The sequence below is a fragment of the Coregonus lavaretus genome, assembly GCF_964263955.1.
Source record: "Coregonus lavaretus genome assembly, chromosome: 31".
NCBI classification, from domain to species: Eukaryota; Metazoa; Chordata; class Actinopteri; order Salmoniformes; family Salmonidae; genus Coregonus; species Coregonus lavaretus.
The window spans coordinates 6,117,323-6,143,157 of record NC_140018.1 but is presented as its reverse complement, the minus strand read 5'-3'; the positions used below and the strand labels follow the sequence as shown (position 1 = coordinate 6,143,157).

General features: G+C 46.2%; 1 protein-coding gene and 1 pseudogene across 2 annotated transcripts in view; one reads left to right on the top strand and one right to left on the bottom strand.

Moving 5' to 3' along the window:
- Nucleotides 1-17,794, top strand: part of LOC311106511 (alpha-(1,6)-fucosyltransferase-like) — a gene marked incomplete at both ends in the record, with an annotated part of 62,981 nt that extends 45,187 nt beyond the window's left edge. Inside the window, 4 exons of the mRNA XM_084148863.1 lie at nt 6,842-7,088; nt 16,582-16,758; nt 17,003-17,153; nt 17,453-17,794. Coding sequence (XP_084004989.1) covers nt 6,842-7,088; nt 16,582-16,758; nt 17,003-17,153; nt 17,453-17,794 — 917 coding nt within the window. The remainder of the gene's footprint in view (nt 1-6,841; nt 7,089-16,581; nt 16,759-17,002; nt 17,154-17,452) is intronic.
- On the bottom strand, nt 1,483-2,085 carry LOC311106521 (vitamin K epoxide reductase complex subunit 1-like protein 1; annotated as a pseudogene). Its single transcript has one exon. The product of its transcript is annotated as a vitamin K epoxide reductase complex subunit 1-like protein 1 (transcript).
- Nucleotides 17,795-25,835: the final 8,041 nt, after the last annotated feature.

Sequence of the window (25,835 nt, the reverse complement as noted above, 5' to 3'; positions counted from 1 at the left end):
GTACCGGTCGGCTGCTCCACACCGGAGCTGAAGCTATCCGCTCCTACTATGTCCAGTTCAGCTCCAGCCAGTGGGGCCAGATCGGACCAGGGGCGCTATGGGGGGATTATTGGAGGGTGGTGGGCAAGCCCGGAGCCAGAACCGCCGCCGAGGAGGAATGCCCAACCAGCCCTCCCCTGTTTGGTTCTAGTTGAGGCGCGGTCGCAGTCCGCGCCTTTAGGGGGGGGGTACTGTCACACCCTGGCTCTGGGACTCTATATGTTGAGCCAGGGTGTGTTCATTCTATGTGTTGTATTTCTATGTCGGGAGTTCTGGTTGTTGTGTTTCTATGTTGGCCAGAGTGGCTCCCAATCAGAGGCAACGAGTGTCAGCTGTGGCTGGTTGTCTCTGATTGGGAGCCATATTTAAACTGTCTGTTTTCCCTTTGTGTTGGTGGGATCTTGTTTCCGTTTGGTTTGTTCCTTTTTGGTTATGTTAAACCGTAGGACTGCACATTTCGTTTTGTTGTTTTGTTGTTCCTATTATCACTGAAGATAATAAAGATTAAATATGTTCGTTCATCACGCTGCGCCTTGGTCTACTCTCTACGACGATCGTGACAGACTTCAGTCACTTCTTTGTTCCTCATTTTGTGATTTCTTTCTAACATGTTTTATTTATTTTTTACTTTAAAGTCTATGTCAACACTAAACCACAATCTAACCTGGAATATTGCTCAGCGGCTATTTACAGAAGACATTATTTTTTTTAAATAAACAACCGACTGATTTACACAGTTTCTCACATTCGCCCATGTTTAATATTAGTGGTCGTATCAAAGACAAAACAAACTTGCTGTAAAGTGTAAACGTAAAAAAAAACGATTCTGTATGGTGTTGGGCGTTAACCGTTTCGCTCTCCTCATGGAATCCTAGCTATGCTGCCAACTGTACGATTATAATCCCCACGATCATGCATTTTGTATTCTGACCCATTATTCAGTTCCGCTCAGGTTGTAGTAACGTTGCAGCTAGCCTCCGGAGCCGGTCAGGTGTGCAGGAACAGGACCTTCCTATCTATTTCAAGTATACACCTTTTAAAAGTCCCAGTTTTCTTCCATGTTCTGGTCCTTTTTGTTCAAGAGGGGTGTCATGTCCTCTCATCTTTCACAGTGAAGACTGGAATTCTGCCTTTGCGTTCCTGCTAGCTTATTATGTGTGAGGGGAGTATAAATAAAAACACAAATAAAAGAATTGAAGAGATTTTTTTCCTGTTTTAAAATCCTTCCGTACTTTATGCAACAATGAACTTGAGATGTCTCGCCCGGACATGTGTTTGTTTTTTTAGTCGTCTTCCTGTTTTTTTTTATTTGTATAAAACACAGCAGAATAAACATTGTTTTGGAAGCAAGGTCTCCTGGTGGCAAGTCAAATTGTTCTGTTCAAGAGGTCACATTACATTTTTTCTGTTATATTTTCTACGTACTGTATTTTCCACCCCATCTTAGTCCTGTTTGACCGGCAGCTGCTGCTTCCAGGCCTCGTTCAAGTAAACCAGTCGCTTGTAGTTGAGCATAAAGAGAATGAAGTTCAGTGCATATGTGGTGATGCAGATGACGCTGAAGTCCTTGAGGACAAAGTAGAGGATGTAGCCCAGGTAGAGAGAGCCCCTCACCGATAGGATGGACGTCATCATGAGGATCAGAGCAGTCATCGCACTCACGGTGATTCCTAGTAACAGTTGAAAGACATAAAATACGATTCCGTACACACTGTTTGGCTGGTTCATTGCACTGTCTTTTCCGAAGATCGAGCCCAACAGTCCAAATCCTCGACCCCACCTGGAGGTGAAGACTTTTGAACAGCTGATAGAATAGCTCACGTTGCACATTGCCCGATAATTGGAATCTCTAGTCTTTTCAGTTTCCACATGAAAGGCGTATAAGGACAACAATATGCCCAAGAGACAAACAAGGAGCCTGACTATTCTTTCCCATCATGAAAGGCGTATAAGGACAACAATATGCCCAAGAGACAAACAAGGAGCCTGACTATTCTTTCCCATCGAAGGGGTGGACACTCTCAGGACGGGCGCCGCCATCTTTCTCCGGCCTAGCTCGAGTCGTACACGCAACCGCTTACCATTGGGGACAACATGACAACAACATAGTAGCAACACAACATGGCAGCAGCACAAAACATGGTACAAACATTATTGGGCATAGACAACAGCACAAATCCCCAGCAGAGGTTGACCATTTTGAATCAATTTTCACATTCACTCTGTTGGTAATGCTTACAAATTGGATCATAACTAAAAGTAGCTCCATCCCACTCTGGAACTTTGATATGCCCTCATAGAGTATATTATGTTCAACAATATATACTGTAGATAAATAGCCAAATCCCAAAAAATATGTATGTTTCTATTTTTTTATATTCATAAATGTATGTAAAAAACAAAAGGTACTACTCACATTACAGAGCAAGCGGTACAGTTTTTAAAATATATGTACACTACCGTTCAAAAGATTGGGGTCACTTAGAAATGTCCTTGTTTTCGAAAGAAAAGCAATTATTTTGTCCATTAAAATAACATCAAATTGATCAGAAATACAATGTAGACATTGTTAATGTTGTAAATGGCTATTGTAGCTGGAAACGGCTGATTTTTTTATGGAATATCTACATAGGCGTACAGAGTCCCATTATCAGCAACCATCAGTCCTGTGTACCAATGGCACGGTGTGTTTGCTAATCCAAGTTTATCATTTTAAAAGGCTAATTGATCATTACAAAACCATTTTGCAATTATGTTCGCACAGTTGAAAATTGTTGTGCTGATTAAAGAAGCAATAAAACTGGCATTCTTGAGACTATTTGAGTATCTGGAGCATCAGCAATTGTGGGTTCGATTACAGGCTCAAAATGTCCAGAAACAAATAACTTTCTTCTGAAACTCGTCAGTCTATTCTTGTTCTGAGAAATGAAGGCTATTCCATGCGAGAAATTGCCAAGAAACTGAAGATCTCGTACAACGCTGTGTACTACTCCCTTCACAGAACAGTGCAAACTGGCTCTAACCAGAATAGAAAGAGGAGTGGGAGGCCCCGGTGCACAACTGAGCAAAAGGACAAATACATTAGAGTGTCTAGTTTGAGAAACAGAAGCCTCACAGGTCCTCAACTGGCAGCTTCATTCAATAGTACCCGCAAAACACCAGTCTCAACGTCAACAGTGAAGAGGCGACTCCGGGATGCTGATGTTCTAGGCAGAGTTGCAAAGAAAAAGCCAAAACTCAGACTGGCCAATAAAAAGAAAAGATTAAGATGGGCAAAGGAACACAGACGCTGGACAGAGGAAGATTGGAAAAAAGTGTTATGTACAGACGAATCGAAGTTTGAGGTGTTCGGATCACAAAGAAGAACATTTGTGAGACGCAGACCAAATGAAAGGATGCTGGAGGAAATGTGATGGTATGGGGGTGCTTTGGTGCTGGTAAAGTGGGAGATTTGTACAGGGTAAAAGGGATCTTGAAGAAGGAAGGCTATCACTCCATTTTGCAACGCCATGCCATACCCTGTGGACGGCACTTGATTGGAGCCAATTTCCTCCTACAACAGGACAATGACGCAAAGCACAGCTCCAAACTATGCAATAACTATTTAGGGAAGAAGCAGTCAGCTGGTATTCTGTCTATAATGGAGTGGCCAGCACAGTCACCGGATCTCAACCCTATTGAGCTGTTGTGGGAGCAGCTTGACTGTATGGTACGTAAGAAGTGCCCAACAAGCCAATCCAACTTACGGGAGGTGCTTCAGGAAGCATGGGGTGAAATCTCTTCAGATTACCTCAACAAATTGACAACTAGAATGCCAAAGGTGTGCAAGGCTGTAATTGCTGCAAATGGAGGATTCTTTGACGAAAGCAAAGTTTGAAGGACACAATTATTATTTCTATTAAAAAATCATTATTTCTAACCTTGTCAATGACTACATTTGACAAGTAGTTAGAAATGTCCTTCAAACATTTAGTAGTTAGAAATGTCCAGTTTTTCATTAAGAAGCACTCCTGTTCTCCACTCATTACCTGTATTAACTGCACCTGTTTGAACTCGTTACCTGTATAAAAGACACCTGTCCACACACTCAATCAAACAGACTCCAACCTCTCCACAATGGCCAAGACCAGAGAGCTGTGTAAGGACATCAGGGATACAATTGTAGACCTGCACAAGGCTGGGATGGGCTACAGGACAATAGGCAAGCAGCTTGGTGAGAAGGCAACAACTGTTGGCGCAATTATTAGAAAATGGAAGAAGTTCAAGATGACGGTCAATCACCCTCGGTCTGGGGCTCAATGCAAGATCTCACCTCGTGGGGCATCAATGATCCTGAGGAAGGTGAGGGATCAGCCCAGAACTACACGGCAGGACCTGGTCAATGACCTGAAGAGAGCTGGGACTACAGTCTCAAAGAAAACCATTAGTAACACACTACGCCGTCATGGATTAAAATCCTGCAGCGCATGCAGGTCCCCCTGCTCAAGCCTGCGCATGTCCAGGCCCGTCTGAAGTTTGCCAATGACCATCTGGATGATCCAGAGGAGGAATGGGAGAAGGTCATGTGGTCTGATGAGACAAAAATAGAGCCTTTTGGTCTAGACTCCACTCGCCGTGTTTGGAGGAAGAAGAAGGATGAGTACCACCCCAAGAACACCATCCCAACCGTGAAGCATGGAGGTGGAAACATCATTTTTTGGGGATGCTTTTCTGCAAAGGGGACAGGATGACTGCGCCGTATTGAGGGGAGGATGGATGGGGCCATGTATCGCGAGATCTTGACCAACAATCTCCTTCCCTCAGTAAGAGCATTGAAGATGGGTCGTGGCTGGGTCTTCCAGCATGACAACGACCCGAAACACACAGCCAGGACAACTAAGGAGTGACTCCGTAAAAAGCATCTCAAGGTCCTCGAGTGGCCTAGCCAGTCTCCAGACCTGAACCCAATAGAACATCTTTGGAGGGAGCTGAAAGTCCGTATTGCCCAGCGACAGCCCCGAAACCTGAAGGATCTGGAGAAGGTCTGTATGGAGGAGTGGGCCAAAATCCCTGCTGCAGTGTGTGCAAACCTGGTCAAGACCTACAGGAAACGTATGATCTCTGTAATTGCAAACAAATGTTTCTGTACCAAATATTAAGTTCTGCTTTTCTGATGTATCAAATACTTTATGTCAAATTAATTACTTAAAAATCATACAATGTGATTTTCTGGATTTTTGTTTTAGATTCCGTCTCTCACAGTTGAAGTGTACCTATGATAAAAAATGACAGACCCCTACATGCTTTGTAAGTAGGAAAACATGCAAAATCGGCAGTGTATCAAATACTTGTTCTCCCCACTGTATATTTTCATGGAAGACAAGGACATTTCTAAGTGACCCCAAACTTTTGAACAGTAGTGTATATGTTGTTTCAGCTTCATATCACACCAATGTTTGTTTTGTAGCACCTTCAGATGAACCACTATGGAGTCTTAAAGGAGGCCTGGGTAAGGCAAAAATGTCATAAGGATGCTAACTTTGATAAATGATTTCTCAATTATGCTTTTAGATACAAATGTCAAAAATATTTCCTCCAATGGACAATTCTATGGATTAAAATGTGTGAAAATCCCCCAAATCAAGGTGTCGTTTACACCAATCCAATGATTGTAAATTCATGAGGGTTTAAGTTTAAGGCTGCGTCTCATTAGTCTAGAATGGCTTCCTCATCTGCTCTAACAACATTGTATGAGTAGAAGTAATACGGCAGAAAGATTATTTGTATATACATTTTAGTCATTTAGCAAACACTTATCCAGAGCAACTTACACTTAGTGAGTGCATGCATTTATTTATTTTTCATACTGGGTCCCCGTGGGAATCGAACCCACAACCCTGGCGTTGCAAGCGCCATGCTCTACCAACTGAGCTACACAGGGCTATATAAACGCTCACCTAGCTTTGTTTTTTGATCTGTATAAACTAAGGAAAGGACCCAAGAGGTGGTCACTAGGGTCAAAAGGGGGGTGAGTGTAGTCAATGTGAACTAGCTAGCTAGTTAGCGCTAGTTAGCTGTTTGCATTAGACTAGCATCCATTGTGCAGGTGACATCCCCCGCTCTGATACATAGAAGTAGTTTTTTCCCTTACTCTCCCATAGCCTTTGTGGAGTGACAGGTAACACTTCTTTGTGCAAAGTGTTGTTGTTAACAGAAGATTGCTAGTTCGATGCAGCCTAACTGGTCTGCTACTCTAGCCCAGCGCAAGACACTCCTATTCATGCTAAATAAACAGGGGCATAACCAGTGAAGCTCAGCTTAAAATTACGCCCAGGTTCTGTTTTCAAGATTTTGACGTGCAGCTCACGAGATTGCGAACACGTGCAGCTCACGAGATTGCGAACACTTTCTCCACGCCCCAGTGTAGCAGGTAAAAGACCTGGTGTTTTCTCCACGCCCCAGTGTAGCAGGTAAAAATACCTGGTGTTTTCTCTACGCCCCAGTGTAGCAGGTTTAAGACCTTGTGTTTTCTCCATGCCCCAGTGTAGCTAGGTAAAATACCTGGTGTTTTCTCCACGCCCCAGTGTAGCAGGTAAAATACCCTGTGTTTTCTCCAAGCCCCAGTGTAGCAAGTTAAAGACCTGGTGTTTTCTCCACGCCCCAGTGTAGCAGGTAAAATACCTGGTGTTTTCTCCACGCCCCAGTGTAGCAGGTAAAATACCTGGTGTTTTCTCCACGCCCCAGTGTAGCAGGTAAAATACCCAGTGTTTTCTCCACACCCCAGTGTAGCTCCCCAGTAACTCTCTTCCCTCCATCTCTCTAGGTGAGGCCCATGACAAGGACATCCAGGTGGTGGAGTTACCCATCGTGGACAGCCTGCAACCCCGCCCCCCCTACCTGCCCCTGTCCATCCCTGAAGACCTAGCCCAGCGCCTCCACCGGCTCCATGGTGACCCGTCCGTGTGGTGGGTGTCTCAGTTTATCAAGTACCTGGTCCATCCTCAGGCCTGGCTGGAGAAGGAGATCCAGGATACCACAGCCAAGCTGGGTTTCAGGCACCCCATCATAGGGTACGTACAAATAGGAAGGACACTCTTTTTGTGTCTGTCTCTTAAGATTTTCAGTTTCAACAATCCTCTTTCTCTATACCTTTCTCTCTGTTTCTCTTTCAAACTGTCCCCAAATCTATTTTTTTGCTATCTCCACAATACTCTCTCTCTGTTTCTCGCTCTTCCTTCTCCCTCTTTCAATATTTCTGTCTGACATACTTATTTGTTGTCTTGATCTTTCTCTGTTTCTCTCCATCTGTCTGTCAATTCAATTCAATTTCAATTTAAGGGCTTTATTGGCATGGCAAGTGAAGTAAATAATAAACAAAAGTGAAATAAACAATGAAAATTGACAGTAAACATTACACTCACAAAAGTTCCAAAAGAATAAAGACATTTCAAATGTCATATTATGTGCAAATAGCTAAAGTACAAAATGGAAAATAAATAACCATAAATATGGGTTATATTGACAATGGTGTTTGTTGTCAGTGTAACTGTAGGTGGGTGTGGTGGTGGAATCAGGCGCAGGACGCAGAACGTTAGTCCAAAAGACTTTAGTAGATGCACAAAACACAAGAACGAATAAATGCCCTGAGTCGAGAACTCCGCACTCAGGCGAAAACAAACGGGTGCACTAAACAGGTGCGACAAAACACTCCAAACACTATGGAGAACAGCTCAACCGAGCAAACAGTAGAAGTACGAGCCAACCGCACGACAGTAAAACAAACACACACAATACTTGACAAACACAACGAGAACTTATAGGACACTAATGACACTAAACGATAACAGGTGTAACAACAATCAGACAAAAGCAAACGAACATAGAAACATGCAACGGTGGCAGCTAGTATTCCGGAGACAACGAACGCCGAAGCCTGCCCGAGCAAGGAAGAGAGGCAGCCTCGGCCGAAACCGTGACAGTACCCCCCCTTGACGCGCGGCTCCTGACGTGCGCCGACTCCGGCCTCGGGGACGACCAGGAGGACGCGGAGCAGGGTGCGTCGGGTGCCCACGATGGAATTCCGTCAGGAGAGACGGGTCCAAAATGTCTCTCCTCGGCACCCAGCACCGTTCCTCCGGGCCGTACCCCTCCCACTCCACTAGATATTGGAGACCCCCCATCCGACGTCTCGAATCCAAGATGGACCGCACGGAGTACGCCGGTGCCCCCTCGATGTCCAATGGGGGCGGAGGAGTCTCCCTGATCTCACTTTCTTGGAGTGGGCCAGCTACCACCGGCCTGAGAAGAGACACATGGAACGAGGGGTTAATACTTTTATACTCAACAGGTAGTTGTAATTTGTAACACACCTCGTTCAATCTTCTCAGGACTTTAAATGGCCCTACAAACCGCCGACCCAGTTTCCGACAGGGCAGGCGGAGGGGCAGGTTTCTGGTAGAGAGCCAGACTCGATCACCAGGTGCGTACACCGGTCCCTCACTGCGGTGGAGATCGGCGCTCGCCTTTTGACGACGGAGGGCCCGCTGCAGGTGGACGTGTGCAGCGTTCCATGTCTCCTCTGAGCGCCGCACCCACTCATCCACCGCAGGAGCCTCGATCTGGCTCTGCTGCCAAGGTGCCAGAACCGGCTGGTAACCTAACACACATTGGAAAGGGGTTAGGTTAGTGGAGGAATGGCGTAGGGAATTCTGGGCCATTTCGGCCCAGGGAACGTACCTTGCCCACTCCTCCGGCCGGTCCTGGCAGTATGTTCTAAGAAACCTACCCACATCCTGGTTCACACGTTCCACCTGCCCATTACTCTCCGGGTGGTAACCCGAGGTGAGGCTCACCGAGACCCCCAACCGCTCCATAAAGGCTCTCCAGACTCTGGAGGTAAATTGGGGACCTCGATCAGACACAATATCCTCGGGTACCCCGTAGTGCCGGAACACATGGGTGAATAGCGCTTCGGCGGTTTGCAGGGCAGTAGGAAGGCCCGGCATAGGGAGCAAACGACAGGCCTTAGAAAACCGGTCCACAACGACCAGTATAGTGGTATTCCCCTGTGAAGGAGGAAGGTCAGTGAGGAAATCCACCGAGAGGTGAGACCATGGTCGTTGTGGAACGGGCAGGGGTAGTAACTTACCCCTAGGCAGATGTCTAGGCGCCTTACACTGGGCGCACACCGAGCAGGAGGAAACATAAACCCTCACATCCCTCGCCAACGTAGGCCACCAGTACTTGGCACTAAGACAGTGCACTGTCCGGCCGATACCAGGGTGTCCAGAGGAGGGTGACGTGTGAGCCCAATAGATCAATCGATCCCGAACCTCGAGCGGAACGTACTTCCGACCCTCCGGGCATTGAGGTGGACTAAGGTCGGTGCGTAACGCCCGCTCGAGTTCAGCATCGACCTCCCACACTACCGGTGCCACCAGACAAGACTCCGGCAGTATGGGAGTGGGCTCCACGGACCTCTCCTCCGTGTCATACCGCCGAGACAGTGCGTCTGCCTTACCGTTCTGTGACCCAGGGATGTACGTGATCTTAAATATGAACCGGGTCAAAAACATATTCCACCTCGCCTGGCGAGGGTTCAGTCTCCTCGCTGCCCGGATGTACTCCAGGTTACGGTGGTCCGTCAAAATGAGGAAAGGGTGTTGAGCCCCCTCAAGCCAGTGCCTCCACACCTTTAGGGCCTGTACCACGGCTAACAGCTCCCTGTCCCCTACGTCATAATTTCGCTCCGCCGGACTGAGCTTCTTGGAATAAAAAGCACAGGGGCGGAGTTTAGGTGGCGCGCCGGACCGTTGCGAAAGCACGGCTCCTATACCGGCCTCTGACGCGTCCACCTCTACCTGAAATGGTAAAGAGGGATCCGGATGCGCCAGCACCGGGGCCGAGGTAAACAGGTCCTTCAGCCTCCCAAACGCCCTGTCCGCCTCGGCTGACCACTGCAGACGCACCGGACCCCCCTTCAAAAGAGACGTTATGGGAGCTGCCACCTGTCCAAAACCCCGGATAAACCTCCGGTAGTAATTCGCAAACCCCAAAAACTGCTGCACCTCCTTCACAGTGGTTGGCGTTTGCCAATTACGCACGGCTGACACCCGGTCTACCTCCATCTTCACCCCTGACGCAGACAACTGATAACCCAAAAAGGAGACCGACTCCTGGAAAAACAGACACTTCTCTGCCTTGACATACAGGTCGTGCTCCAACAGCCTCCGCAACACTCGGCGCACCAGGGCCACATGCTCGACTCGGGTAGGCGAGTACACGAGAATGTCATCTATGTACACGACCACCCCCTGCCCCTGCATGTCCCTGAAGATCTCATCCACGAATGATTGGAAAACTGAAGGAGCGTTCATCAACCCGTATGGCATGACAAGATACTCGTAATGGCCCGAGGTGGTACTAAAGGCTGTCTTCCATTCATCGCCCCCCCTAATGCGCACCAAGTTGTACGCGCTCCTGAGATCTAATTTAGTGAAGAAACGCGCCCGTGCAATGACTCCGTCATGGTCGCAATCAGCGGGAGTGGATAACTGTACTTCACCGTGATCTGATTGAGACCACGGTAATCGATGCACGGGCGTAACCCACCATCCTTTTTCTTCACAAAAAAGAAACTCGAGGACGCAGGGGAAGTGGAGGGCCGTATGTATCCTTGTCTCAGAGATTCGTCTATGTAAGTCTCCATAGCTCTATTCTCCTCCTGAGAAAGAGGATACACATGGCTCCGTGGGAGCGCAGCTCCTGCCTGGAGGTCTATCGCACAATCTCCCTGCCTATGGGGAGGCAACTGCGTCGCCCTCGACTTACTGAACACAATAGCCAAATCCCCATACTCAGGGGGAATGTGCAATGCGGGCACCTGGTTTGGACTCTCCACCGAGGTAGCCCCTACGGAAACGCCTAAACATCGACCCACACACTGGGAAGACCACTCCATCAGAGCCCTCTCCTGCCACGAAATAGACGGGTTATGGGTACTCAACCAGGGCATGCCCAGCACCACCGGATACGCAGGCGAGTCGATCAGAAATAGCTGGATCATCTCCTGATGACCCCCCTGCGTACACATCCTAAGTGGCGCCGTGACCTCCCTGATCAAGCCCGCACCCAACGGACGGCTATCTAGGGCATGAACGGGGAAGGGGACGTCAACAGGGAGAAGGGGAATCCCTAAGGCTAAACAAAATCTCTTATCAACAAAATTCCCAGCCGCGCCTGAATCTACCAGCGCCTTATGCTGGGAATGAGGTGCGACCTGTGGAAAACGCACAGGTATACAGAAGTGTGCAACAGAGAGCTCTGGGTGAGTGGGGCGCCTACTCACCTGGAAGGGCTCCCCAGTGCGGGGCCTGTCGTCTTCTCCCCGAGGAGGCCATCCCCAGCACCTAGCCGCGGTGTGTCCTCCCCGACCACAGTTGGTGCAGGAGATGGACCCCCTCGTACTCCGACCCCTCCTCTCTCTAGCGCCAGCGCCCCCGAGCTCCATGGGGCACGGCTCGGAGGCGCTGGAGGGTGAAATGGACGGACCCCCCTCGGGACGTCCGCGGGTAGCTAGCAGGGTATCCAGCCTGATGGACATGTCGACTAACTGGTCGAACGAGAGGCTGGTGTCCCGACAGGCCAGCTCCCTACGGACGTCCTCACGTAGACTACAGCGGTAGTGATCAATGAGGGCCCGCTCATTCCACCCTGCATCCGCCGCTAGAGTCCGGAATTCCAACGCGAACTCCTGGGCACTCCTCCTCCCCTGCCGGAGGCAGAACAGACGCTCCCCCGCCGCTTTCCCCTCCGGGGGATGGTCAAACACCGCCCTGAAGCGGCGGGAGAACTCGGCGTACGTGATGGTAGTAGCGTCTATTCTCCTCCACTCAGCGTTGGCCCACTCTAACGCTTTGCCGGAAAGGCAGGAGATCAGGGCGGACACGCTCTCGTGTCCCGAGGGCGCCGGGTGCACGGTGGCCAGGTAAAGCTCCACCTGGAGAAGGAAGCCCTGACACCCGGCAGCGGTCCCATCGTAGGCCCTCGGGAGCGAGAGTCGAACTCCTCTGGGTTCCGGAGCGGGAAGGGGCTGACTTGCCGATGGTGAGGGCAGGGAAGATGGCGTTGGGGGTGTCCCTCGGGTCTCCCAGCGTTGGAGGGTGGTGATCACCTCCTGCAGGGCGGACCCCATCCGCAGGATCTGGTCATTCTGCTCCCGGACTCTGTCCTCCAACGTCTCCTGTGCGGCTGTGGCTCCTGCTGATTCCATTCCAGCTGGTGTGTGTTTCTGTCAGTGTAGCTGTAGGTGGGTGTGGTGGTGGAATCAGGCGCAGGACGCAGAACGTTAGTCCAAAAGACTTTAGTAGATGCACAAAACACAAGAACGAATAAATGCCCTGAGGCGAGAACTCCGCACGCAGGCGAAAACAAACGGGCGCACTAAACAGGTGCGACAAAACACTCCAAACACTATGGAGAACAGCTCAACCGAGCAAACAGTAGAAGTACGAGCCAACCGCACGACCGTAAAACAAACACACACAATACTTGACAAACACAACGAGAACTTATAGGACACTAATGACACTAAACGATAACAGGTGTAACAACAATCAGACAAAAGCAAATGAACATAGAAACATGAAACGGTGGCAGCTAGTATTCCGGAGACGACGAACGCCGAAGCCTGCCCGAGCAAGGAAGAGAGGCAGCCTCGGCCGAAACCGTGACATTTGTTCTTCACTGGTTGCCCTTTTCTTGTGGCAACATGTCCCAAATATTGCTGCTGTGATGGCACACTGTGGTATTTCACCCAATAGATATGGGAGTTTATCAAAATTGGGTTTATTTTCGAATTCTTTGTGGGTCTGTGTAACTGAGGGAAATATGGGTCTCTAATATGGTCATACATTTGGCAGGATGTTAGGTATTGCAGCTCAGTTTCCACCTCATTTTGTGGGCAGTGTGCACATAGCCTGTCTTCTCTTGAGAGCCAGGTCTGCCTTCGGCGGCCTTTCTCAATAGCAAGGCTCTGCTCACTGAGTCTGTACATAGTCAAAGCTTTCCTTAAGTTTGGGTCACAGTGGTTAGGTATTCTGCCACTGTGTACTCTCTGTTTAGGGCCAAATAGCATTCTAGTTTGCTCAGTTTTTTTGTTAATTCTTTCCAATGTATCAAGTAAATATATATTTTTTTCTCATGATTTGGTTGGGTCTAATTGTGTTGCTGTCCTGGGGCTCTATGGGGTCTGTTTGTGTTTGTGAACAGAGCCCCAGGACCAGTTTACTTGGGGGACTCTTCTCCAGGTTTAGCTCTCTGTATGGAAGGTTTGGGAATCGTGTCCTTTTAGGTGGTTGTAGAATTTAACGGCTCTTTTCTGGATTTTGATAATTAGCGGGTATTGGCCTAATTCTGCTCTGCATGCATTATTTGGCGTTTTATGTTGTACACAGAGGATATGTTTGCAGAATTCTGCATGTAGAGTCTCAATTTGGTGTTTGTCCCATTTTGTGAATTCTTGGTTGATGAGCGGACCCCAGACCTGACAACCATCAAGGGCAATGGGTTCTATAACTGATTAAAGTATTTTTAGCCAGATCCTAATTGGTATGTCGAATTTGATGTTCCTTTTGATGGCATAGAAGGCCCTTCTTGCCTTGTCTCTCAGATCATTCACAGCTTTGTGGAGGTTACCTGTGGTGCTGATGTTTAGGCCGAGGTATGTATCGTTTTTTGTGTGCTCTAGGGCAACGGTGTCTAGATAAAATGTGTATTTGTGGTCCTGGCAACTGGACCTTTTTTGGAAAGCCATTATTTTTGTCTTACTGAGATTTACTGTCAAGTCCCAGGTCTGACAGAATCTGTGCAGAAGATCTAGGTGCTGCTATAGGCCCTCCTTGGTTGGTGACAGAAGCACCAGATCATCAGCAAACAGTAGACATATGACTTCAGATTCTAGTAGGGTGAGGCCGGGTGCTGCAGACTGTTCTAGTGCCCTCGCCAGTTCGTTGATATATATGTTGAAGAGGGTGGGGCTTAAGCTGCATCCCTGTCTCACCCCACGGCCCTGTGGAAAGAAATGTGTGTGTTTTTTGCCAATTTTAACCACACACTTGTTTTTTGAGTACATGGATTATATAATATTTTTTTTAAATCAACAAAGCATGAGAAGACTTTGCCTTTGTTTTGGTTTGTTTGTTTGTCAATTAGGGTGTGCAGGGTGAATACGTGGTCTATCTTACGGTAATTTGGTAAAAAGCCAATTTGACATTTGCTCAGTACATTGTTTTCACTGTCTCTCTCTCTATATCTCTCTTTCTCTCTCTCTCTCCCTCTCTCTCTTTCTCTCTCTATCTCTCTCTTCTCTCTCTCTCTCTCTCTCTCTCTCTCTCTCTCTCTCTCTCTCTCTCTCTCTCTCTCTCTCTCTCTCTCTCTCTCTCTCTCTCTCTCTCTGTTTCTCTATCTCTCTCTCTCTTCACCATTCATTGTATTACATATCTTTCGGTCTCTGCTGCAACTACATTTTTCTCTCAGTCCGCTTTCATTCTCCCTCTCCTACGTTACGGCTCTATGAATCATCCTTTTTTACCAATCAAACATTCTCTCTCATAGATTCGTGCACCTTATATTCTTCTACCTTTCACCTGCTCCTCACTTTTGTCTTGTTTATTTTGCTCACCACTTTCTCTATTTCCCACCATTCGCTCTCCCTTCTTTATTCACATCTCTATCACTTTGTCTTCTCTTGTCTCCTCTCCTCACTCTCCCCCCACTCTGTCACTGGGGAGTGCTGGTTTCCTCTGTTACTTTTCTTTTCTGCTCCACCTCATGTTCTAATAAAGTGCCTGAATACTTCTAATAAAGTGCCTAATTACTTCTAATAAAGTGCCTGATTACTTCTAATAAAGTGTCTGAGTACTTCTAATAAAGTGCCTGAGTACTTCTAATAAAGTGTCTGATTACTTCTAATAAAGTGCCTGAGTACTTCTAATAAAGTCCCTGATTACTTCTAATAAAGTGCCTGATTACTTCTAATAAAGTGCCGGATTACTTCAAATAAAGTCCCTGATTACTTCTAATAAAGTGCCTGAGTACTTCTAATAAAGTGTCTGAGTACTTCTAATAAAGTGTCTGATTACTTCTAATAACGTGCCTGAGTACTTGTGAAAAGCGTGAAAGCGGCTAGAGGAGGAAAGCGAGGGGGGTTTCAGAGGGGGAGGGAGTGTATGAGGTGTCTCTGAGGGAACGAGATGGCGTAAGAGCCAGACTTTTGGCTACAGTGTCCCTGCTTCTCCCCGTTTCTCCCCGCTCCTGTGAAGAGCAAGGCTGCAGCAGCGGATCCTCTACCCACAGTAGGCCTGCAACCCACCAGACCAAAGCAGTTAAAAGCAGCCATCAGCACAGCCCCAGCCACAGCCACAGCTCCAGACACAGACACAGACCCAGACACAGAACCAGCCACAGCCCCAGCCCCAGAACCAGCCACAGCTCCAGCCCCAGACACAGAACCAGCCACAGCCCCAGAACCATCCCCAGAACCAGCCACAGCCCCAGAACCAGCCACAGCTCCCGCCCCAGACCCAGACCCAGCCACAGCCCCAGAACCATCCACAGCCACAGCTCCAGTCACAGACCCAGCTCAGCTCCAGCTCCAGCCACAGACCCAGACCCTGCCACAGCCCCAGCCACAGACCCAGCCACAGACCCAGGGATGACAGCCAGGGAGGAGGAGGATGGAGGGATGGTGAGATTGATTGCTAGAATGCCGCCTGGCGCTAAGCACCCAGGCCAACGAACGGGCGGCGAAATAAAGGGAGAAAAAGAAGAGACAACGAGAGGACAAATAAAATAGGAGGAGAGATGAAAGGAGAGAGAAGGCGGGAGAAAGAGACATGGCAGAGGGAAGAGAAGCGGAGGAGAGACAGAGACATGAAAGCACTCAGTGTCACAAACACATGCAGCTCTGCTCTTTTATTCCTCTGTTCGCATCTTTCTCTCGTTCAAACTCCCTGTCTTTCTGCCTTTATTTTCACTCATTACATTGGCACCGTTTTTCTTTTTCTATCTTCCATTCTTTCTTTCTTTCTGTTTTTCTTTCTTTAAATTGTTAATTTCTTTCCTTTTTCTTTTCTTTCTTTCTTTTCTCTCTCTCTCTCTCTGATTATCGGCAAGACTGGCAAGGGCACAATGATGCTGCCTAAATAATTACAGTAGTAGCTGATGGTGAACGTGTTGATTGACAGTATTGCTCTCTCTCCTTCCCATCTCTCTTCCTCCCTCTTCCTTCTTCTCCCACTCTCTATTCCTCCCTCTCCCCCTCTCTTTCCCATCTCTCTCCCCCTCTCTCTGCCTCCCTCTCCCCCTCTCTTTCCCATCTCTTTCCCTCTCTCTCTCCCTTCTTCTCCCTCTCTCTCCCTTCCTCTCCCTCTCTCTCCCTCCTTCTCCCCCTCTTTCTCCCTCCCTCTCCCCCTCTCTTTCCCATCTCTCTCCCTCTCTCTCACTCCCTTCCTCTCCATCTCTCTCTCCCTCTCTTTCCCCTTCTCTCTCCCTCCCTCTCTGTAGGGTCCATGTTCGGCGGACAGATAAGGTGGGGACGGAGGCAGCATTCCACCCTATAGAGGAATACATGGTTCACGTGGAGGAACAGTTCCAATACATGGCCCGACGCATCCACGTGGACAAGAAACGAGTCTACCTGGCAACAGATGACCCATCACTACTGCAAGAGGCTAAGACCAAGTGAGTAACCACCAATACCCTAATAATGAAAGGGGAGTGAGTGTGTTGGGTGTGTGGGGTGGGGGTGGGTGTGTTTTGTGCCTGTGTGTGTGTATGTTTGTGTGTGTGTGTGTGTGTGTGTGGTGTGTGTGTGTTCATGGGTGCGTGTGTGTGTTTACATGCATGTGTGTGTGTCAGCGTGTATGATTGTGTTTCTGTTTGTATGTAGAAGCCCATACAGTATGTGTAATGCTGTGTCCTCCAGGTACCCAGACTATGAGTTCATCAGTGATAACTCCATCTCATGGTCAGCCGGTCTGCACAACCGCTACACCGAGAACTCTCTTAGAGGAGTGATCCTAGACATACACTTCCTGTCACAGACCGACTTCCTGGTCTGCACCTTCTCCTCACAGGTAGGGGTGCCATATCCGACACAACACCCTTTATGGGAATATACAGTACATTATTCACTAACCTACATTCTTACTTACCTGAATAGCCAACTCATATTGTCAATGAAATGTTAAACAAGTGCAATAGGAGATGGCAAGGCAACACAAACAGATCTGGGACCAGGCAACTTTTTCATCTGAATAAATCTAAACAGCCATATACACGGAATGTAATTAAACTAACATGATTCTTCACACTTCCTGGTCACACTTCCTGTTTCCTGTATACCTACTTCCTGTTTCCTGTAACCCTGTACCAGGTGTGCCGTGTGGCCTACGAGATCATGCAGACGCTGCACCCAGATGCCTCCTCCTTCTTTCACTCACTAGACGACATCTACTACTTCGGGGGCCAGAACGCCCACAACCAGATCGCCATCTACCCCCACCAACCCCGCAGCCCAGAGGACGTACCCCTGGAGCCCGGTGACATCATCGGCGTGGCAGGGAACCACTGGGACGGTTACTCGAAAGGGGTCAACCGTAAAATTGGGCGCACCGGCCTCTACCCGTCCTACAAAGTGAAGGAGAAGATCGAGGCCGTAAAGTACCCCACGTACCCCGAGGCGGACAAGCTGCTCTCAAACTCTCAACGGAAGTGAAGAAGAAAGGGAAGGACAAAAAGAGAGAGAGAGAGACAGAGAGACACTCAGAATCAGTTACACGTTGTGAACAGAGTGAACAGTGGAAAGGGGTAAAGAGATGGTGGTGATTAGACTGCACTGAGAGTGTGTGTGTGTGTATATGTGTATGTGGATCTGTAAGTTGCGGAATCTTGCACCTGCCACCACCCCGTCCCGATGCACACAGATGGGTTATGTAGAGAAATAGGAATGAACATTGATTTCAAACGAGCCTGAAAACAATTAAAGGTCCGTAGCCGACAACGCTCACTCTCCAAGGCGGACTGGGAATTGACTATCCAATCAGGGCAAGCCTTGGATCGATAAAAAAAATATTTGAAAAGCCTTGGATCGATGACTGGAAAACAATTATAAACTAGAAAAAATAACTTGTTTTCATTTTTATTAAATTATTTTTTTGTTTTAAATTGTATTCTTGCCTTCTTCTGTCTCGCCTTTGTTCATTGAATATTTTTGGTATCTTCCTCTTGCCATATTCGCTCACTGCGTTCCTCCCTTCTCCTTTCGCTCCAATAGTCCTACATCTCAATAGTCCTACATCTCAATAGTCCTATATCTCAATAGTCCTACATCTCAATAGTCCTACATCTCTATAGTCATTCATCTCAATAGTCATTCATCTCAATAGTCCTACATCTCAACAGTCCTACATCTCAATAGTCATACATCAATAGTCATACATCTCTATAGTCATTAATCCCAATAGTTATTCATCTCAATAGTCATACATCTCAATAGTCATACATCTCAATAGTCATACATCTCTATAGACATTAATCTCAATAGTCATTAATCTCAATAGACCTACATCTCAATAGTCATACATCTCTATAGTCATTAATCTCAATAGTCCTACATCTCAATAGTCATACATCTCATTAGTCCTATACCTCAATAGTCCCACATCTCAATAGTCCTACATCTCTATAGTCATTCATCTCAATAGTCATTCATCTCAATAGTCCTACATCTCAATAGTCATATATCAATATTCATACATTTCTATAGTCATTCATCTCAATAGTCATTAATCTCAATAGTCCTACATCTCAATAGTCATATATGTCAATAGTCATACATCTCTATAGACATTAATCTCAATAGTCATTAATCTCAATAGTCCTACATCTCAATAGTCCTGCATCTCTATAGTCATTCATCTCAATAGTCATTCATCTCAATAGTCCTACATTTCAATAGTCCTACATCTCAATAGTCATACATTGATAGTCATACATCTCTATAGTCATTAATCGCAATAGTCATTCATCTCAATAGTCCTACATCTTAATAGTCATACATCTCGATAGTCATACATCTCTATAGACATTAATCTCAATAGTCATTAATCTCAATAGTCCTACATCTCAATAGTCATACATCTCTATAGTCATTAAACTCAATAGTCCTACATCTCAATAGTCATACATCTCAATAGTCACATCTCTATAGTCATTCATCTCAATAGTCCTACATCTCAATAGACCTACATTTCAATAGTCCTATACCTCAATAGTCCCACATCTCAATAGTCCTACATCTCAATAGTACTACATCTCAATAGTCCTACATCTCAATAGTCCCACATCTTGTCTCCTCGTGTGCAATTCATTTTATACCATTTTAATGTGCTTTTTAACATGTTTGTGTCAGGTGCTTGTGGATTGTACTGTATATGATGTGTATGTGACAGATTATGAGAGTTGCTGTGTGTGTGCGTGTGTGTGTGTGTGTGTGTGTGTGTGTGTGTGTGTGTGTGTCTGTGTGGTGCATGTCATCAGTGAGTGGCATCTTTATGTCCTTATTTCTGACTAAATAGTGGTGTCGTGCCTAATGAGACTGGTGGCGACAGTTGGACCCTCATAACTGAACTAGGGTGACCAATAGTGAACAGGGATGATGGTGAAAAATGTTGATCTATTTTGAACAATAATGATCTATGGTGACCTATGATTACCTATGATGACCTTTGAACTATGGTGACCTATGATGACCTTTGAACTATGGTGCACACAAGAGCCCTCTTCAGGGTTACCAAACAAATGACTCCACCGAGCTAATGTCCTTTTGACATCTCTACGTCTGTTCTGTCCATCAGTCCATCTGTTTGTTGTTGTTGTTGTTTTTTAGTTCTAACATTACTGTTTAAAATTAAATAGGAAAGAAATAGATGCCTATGTTGAAAATGATAATGCTATGTTATTAGAGGTTTGTAGTCGATCGTGATGAAGAACTTTTTCATAGCTTATGTTCTGGGGGCATTGTCTTTGATAACAACCACTGAGCTAATAAACTTGACAAACAAAGTGGCACTTGTGTTGTCCAACTTACTTTATCTACATTAGGGGATTTCTCAAATAATTCCAGCTCTATGCTCAACCCCCCCCCCCCCCCCCCTAAAAAGATTAGAACCAATAGGCATTATGTCATTTGTCCCTATGGGGGAATCCTTTTGGGTGCCACGTAGAACCCTTTGAATTGTCCCTGTAGGTGAACCATTTTGAGTTCCATTTAGAACCCTCTCATGAAAAACCAATGACAGGTTCTACAGTTATACTTACAGGATACTTCAGATGTACTTAGAGTACACACTGTAAAAAATTACTTGTCATTTGACAGTAATTAGGTGCGGATTGAATTTGCTGGCTGGGGGCTCATTAGCATATTTGGGGGCATGGTCTAAAATGTGTTGTATTTGTGCCAACTGTTAGTGGTGTTGTGCCAGTTTAAGTGGTTTATCATTATGTTGATGAAGGTTGAGCACCTAGTTTGTCTACTCCCAAAGCAAAAGAGGTGCTCAGTCTTTGACAACATAACCATCAACCACTTAAACTGATACAACACTTCAACTGACGGTTGGCACAAATACACATATATTAGATCACGCCCCAAAATATTCTAATGCACCCAACTGGTACGTTGCCCCCACCTACATTTCAAAGTGCAGTGATGATTATACCTTATATTAAAAATATTGGGTAGAAAAATGAGATTTTGAGAGTGTGTGGATATATGTTCTTGGTCATATTTTTAACCCTTATTTTACCAATAACATTCTTATTTACAGCAACAATCTGGGGATTAGTTACAGGGGAGAATGATTGAGACAATTGGAAGCTGGGGATGATAAGGTGGCTATGATTTGGAATTTAGACAGGAGACCGGGGTTAACACCCCTACAATAAGTCTCATGGGATCTTTAGTGACCACAAAGAGTCAGGTCAGCTGTTTAACATCCCATCTGAAAGACAGCAACATACACAGGGCAATGTCCCAAATCACTGCCCTGGAGCATTGGGATATATATTTTTTTACTGACCCTCCAGCACCACTTCCAGCAGCATCTGGTCTCCCATCCAGGGACCAACCAGGACCATCCCTGCTTAGCTTCAGAAGCAAGCCAGCAGTGGGATGCAGGGTGGTATGCTGCTGGCTAACTAAAGATGTACCTGGTGGAACTTCTGAAACATTAATGTACTTCTGCCCAAAAGCTTGCAAGTTCAAATCCCCAAAGCATTTATGCACACTTTACATCAAGTGTCCCTGAGCAATGCTATTTTTTTACGTTGGTGTTGTCAGATAATCTGAAAATTATTGACTTGATTCTGGGCAACTTTTAGCAAAGTGCAGAAATGTATTCTTGCCACTAAATCTGTGGCCAATCTCTGTCATGCCCACAGACCTGGTGGCATAGCAGGAAATTCAGGTCAATCAAGAGGTTGTGAGGTATAGTCTCAAGTAACCAGCATTCAGCAGCATACTGTCCTTTTACAGCGATAACACCTTCATTCAGCTGTAGAAATTCAATAACTTGTTGTGGGAACCAGTAGCCTGTAGTGTACCTTAAAATGACAGGAACCTTTTAACAGTGTAACATAAAAGGAAAACATGGTGGAGAGGGAAAGACCAGGATGGTTCTTCCCAATCATCACAGCAGTAAAGAACCCTTCCTGATATGCATGATTTGTGCATGCTGGTCCAGCATGGTCTGGTTAAGCTGGTCTGCAAAACCACGTCCATCATTATCATATTTCCCAGCATGCTCTATTGCAGCTAGAGTTTTAGATGTTTGTTTCAATATCCATGTGTGTGCTACACAAAGATAAATAACATATTTTTTTCTAAACTAATCCAACCCATTACTGAAATGGTTTTTCCAATTTAGATGGTTTAGGTAGTCTCATCCATTCATCTTTCTAACCCTGGAAGTCATTCTGATTGCAGATTGTTGGTGAATAAAAGTTCAGATTGTTGGATAGCCCCACTCAGGCTCGACTCCAATAGGAATTATACATCACTTTGCAATCCAGCATAATGTGACTTGATGCTGTTTTTGCCGGTGACCAGCATACAGTGCATTCGGAAAGACCCCTTCACTTTTTCCACATTTTGTTATGTTACAGCCTTATTCTGAATCAACCCACTGAACAAATCTGCCACCAGAGGACAGAGAAGAACTTGTATGCCATTTGCCAGACACTTTCATCCAAAGTGGAAATCAAACCCAGAACCCTGGCAGTGTAAGCGCCATGCTCGACCTACTGAACCACACAGAACCATGTGAATACAGGAAGTCATTGTACACAGTACTTCCCTCCTCTCTCACATCCAGTGTTCTACTTCCTACAACATCTCAGCCGTTTATTATCTATTTTTATATGTCTTATTTATGTTGTCTCCTTGTCTACCCAGCACCGGTGGTGTATGGGAGCTTCATTACACAGCCCTCCTTTAATTCCATCAGTGATCTGCATGCTTCATTGGGCAGGCACAAGATAAAACACAGTGCTAGTGGGGAGATGAGTTTCGGGTGCACGAGGGAGAAAATTGGTTTTTATTGCTTTTCCCCCTTCTGACAACAATTCGGAACCAATTTAGTCTGGGCTGATAACCGCACACACACACACAGAGTGCACACACACAAACACGTCCTTTCTCCTAGCCCAGAGTGTTTCAATGAACAACTTTTTCAAAGGGTAAGAGGGGCCTCCTGGGCTTTCTAAATGCACTAGTTAAGTGGAGGGCAGTTTAATTAAAACACAATTGACGCTGTTGCCGCACTTTGCAACAGTAATTTAAGACGTTAGTTCAGTTAATTATTCCGCTAATTGGCCAGCAGTCCCCGGTGGGGGCGCATTCAGGTTTTTAATGTGCCGATTCTCCTCTCTATGTACTTGTGGCCTAATTGTTCAAACCATTGTAACTCTCAGAGAGAACACGTGGTTGTTTTATAGGTGGTGTAGTGAAGGCGTTTCCTGCTATGTGTCTGGAGGGAAGCCAGTGCTAATGTGTAATTCTCCTGGTTTCTCAAGTGTTTGTGTAAGAGTGTTGCTTCCATCCCTCTTCTCGTACCAACCTGGGCTTGAACCAGTGACCTTCTGCACACATCGACAACAGTCCCCCTCAAAGCATCGTTACCTATTGATCCACAAAAGCCGCAGCCCTCGCAGAGCAAGGGAAACAACTTCTTCAAGGTCTCAGAGCGAGTGATGTCACAGATTGAAACGCTACTAGCACGCACCATAAACTAGCTAGCCATTTCACACCGGTTACATTTGGCTGTTACATTCTTTATGCTTACAGGTATTGTGACGTTGCAGTGTGAATCACCTGGAAAGTTTAACAAGTTACGGCAGCATGCTGATTTTATAGAATTATTGTCTTGTAAGGTGCACCCAGATATGTGTTTTTTTAATGTTTACTCTTGGGTATGATATGAATATGCTTCACCCCTGCTATAGACCTCCGTAACAGGTCTCAGACGAAGAGTGAGTCTTAGATGGGTTTAGGAGTGAAACTCAGAAAGGGGGGGTTTTCCACAGGACAAATGCATTGGGTGTTGTCAGCCTTTTTTGTCTGAAACTCAGCTTGTGTGGGGTCGCCCTTTTTTCTTGAGGCAAGTCGAGTCTACGGCCCTTCGTCTGTCATTGGTCAACAGTACTACTCTTAGTTAGATGTAAAATTACGTGACTAACACTTCCTCTGCAAAAATGTCTAAATTAATGAAAGATTTCTTGATTTACCTTAGATGAATTCTGCCTATTTTGAGGGAGTGTTACTGGGTATGTTGTTGCTACGGTGGCTCAAGAGGGATAAACAACAGTAATATTGCAGTTTTTTTTCTGGTTTTCAAGCAAAGGTCTTTAGGGAAAATGTGAGCACAGACGTTCATTTCGCCTAGCCGAGTTCGCCTAGAAACAAACCAAACCTATGTATGCCGACGCCTTAATAGTCCACTGATCTTCGCACACTCAGTAGATGAGCTCCAAAATGTGTTACCCATAATGCTCATATCCCTCTTCATCCCCTTCTTCCTATCCTTCTTTCCTATGAGGTCATTCCTGAACATGCCCCCAGACTCCTTCCCTACCACCCCTTTCCACCACTGGCACAGCGTCTGGCCAAATTGAGCCTGTGAAAGGTACCCCACTGGGCACAGACGTCAATTCAACGTCTATTCCACGTTGGTTCAACCAGTGTGTGCCCAGTGGGACATCACCACTCAGTGGAGCAAAAGGTGTTTTGTTTGGCACACACAAGAAGGTGATCCTCGTCTGCAGATCAGATAAATCAATCACTCAGCTCTGAAGCTGTGAGGGAGACGAGCCTGCAGCAGGCTTTTCCAGATATTCCAGGAAGAAAGATAATAGTCAAGTACGTCTGGGCTGCTAATGGCTCTAAAAGGTATTTGATTGGTTTTGCCTGTTAGAAATGTTCTGATAGACAAACTTGGTGATAGGTGCGGTCATAGAGAAAGAAAAGTGTGATGTCACAGAGTTCATGTGCTTGTGGTCATAGAAGCAGAGCATTGTGATGTCACAGAGTACATGTGTTTGCAGTAATAGAAATAGAACATTGTGATGTCAAAGAGTGGATAGATCTCTGTAGCAGTTGTGGTGATACTGCTGTAGTTTGACTTAATTTGACTACATTGACACCACAGTGAGTTTCCATGTTATACCAATAGCTCTAACCATTATGTGTCCGGCGTTTAAAGGTGTCCCCTCACCCACCTCTCCCCTCTCTCGCGCTCACCCCCCTCTCCCCCATCTCGCCCTATCCCTCTCCCAGGTTTCCACCTTGCTGTGGTGATGACCATTAGCGTGTTGCTGCAGCCTGCGAAAGATAACAGGTGATTTAGTGGCCCTGCTTCCCACCACAGCCAGAGTGAAATGGCTGCGCGCCGCTTATCTTCCCCGCTCCGCCATACTCCACACACTTTTACATTAGGCTGAACAATTCACATCCATTTGTCTTCCCAGTCAGAGTTTGATAAAGGAGACATCTTGGTCGTGTTCAGTAGACACGAAACGGTGGGAAATGGTCCGGAATGCAGTGAAATTGAACTTGTCCAATAACCGGTCCAATAACAAATGCTCGTTTTCGTTTGTTTACAATGTGTGCTAATGAACACGACCCAGGGCAGGACATAGCTTGAATGTCTGTATCGAACAATTATAGTCACGTCGGTTGGTATACATTGGTTGAAGCTCAATGTTCAATTAAAATCTTCCTACCATCATATCTAAGCCTATATGACACCAATGTTGATGGAAATGTGCAAATCAACTTGATTGGAGGTACACAACACACTCCCCACCTCTCGTCATGATCCGTCCGGCTGTTACCGAGATCCACTATACTGGATTTCTGTTGATCTATAGCAGAGTTCGTAGCATAAATGCTTAAAGAAAAAAATAAACAAAAACGTTTGGTGGGAGACTCCCCAAACATATGGAAGAAGGTACTCTGGTCAGATGAGACTAAAATTGAGCTTTTTGGCCATCAAGGAAAACGCTATTTCTGGCGCAAACCCAACACCTCTCATCACCCCGAGAACACCATCCCCACAGTGAAGCATGGTGGTGGCAGCATCATGCTGTGGGGATGTTTATCATCGGCAGGGACTGGGAAACTGGTCAGAATTGAAGGAATGATGGATGGCGCTAAACACAGGGAAATTCTTGAGGGAAACCTGTTTTAGTCTTCCGTAGATTTG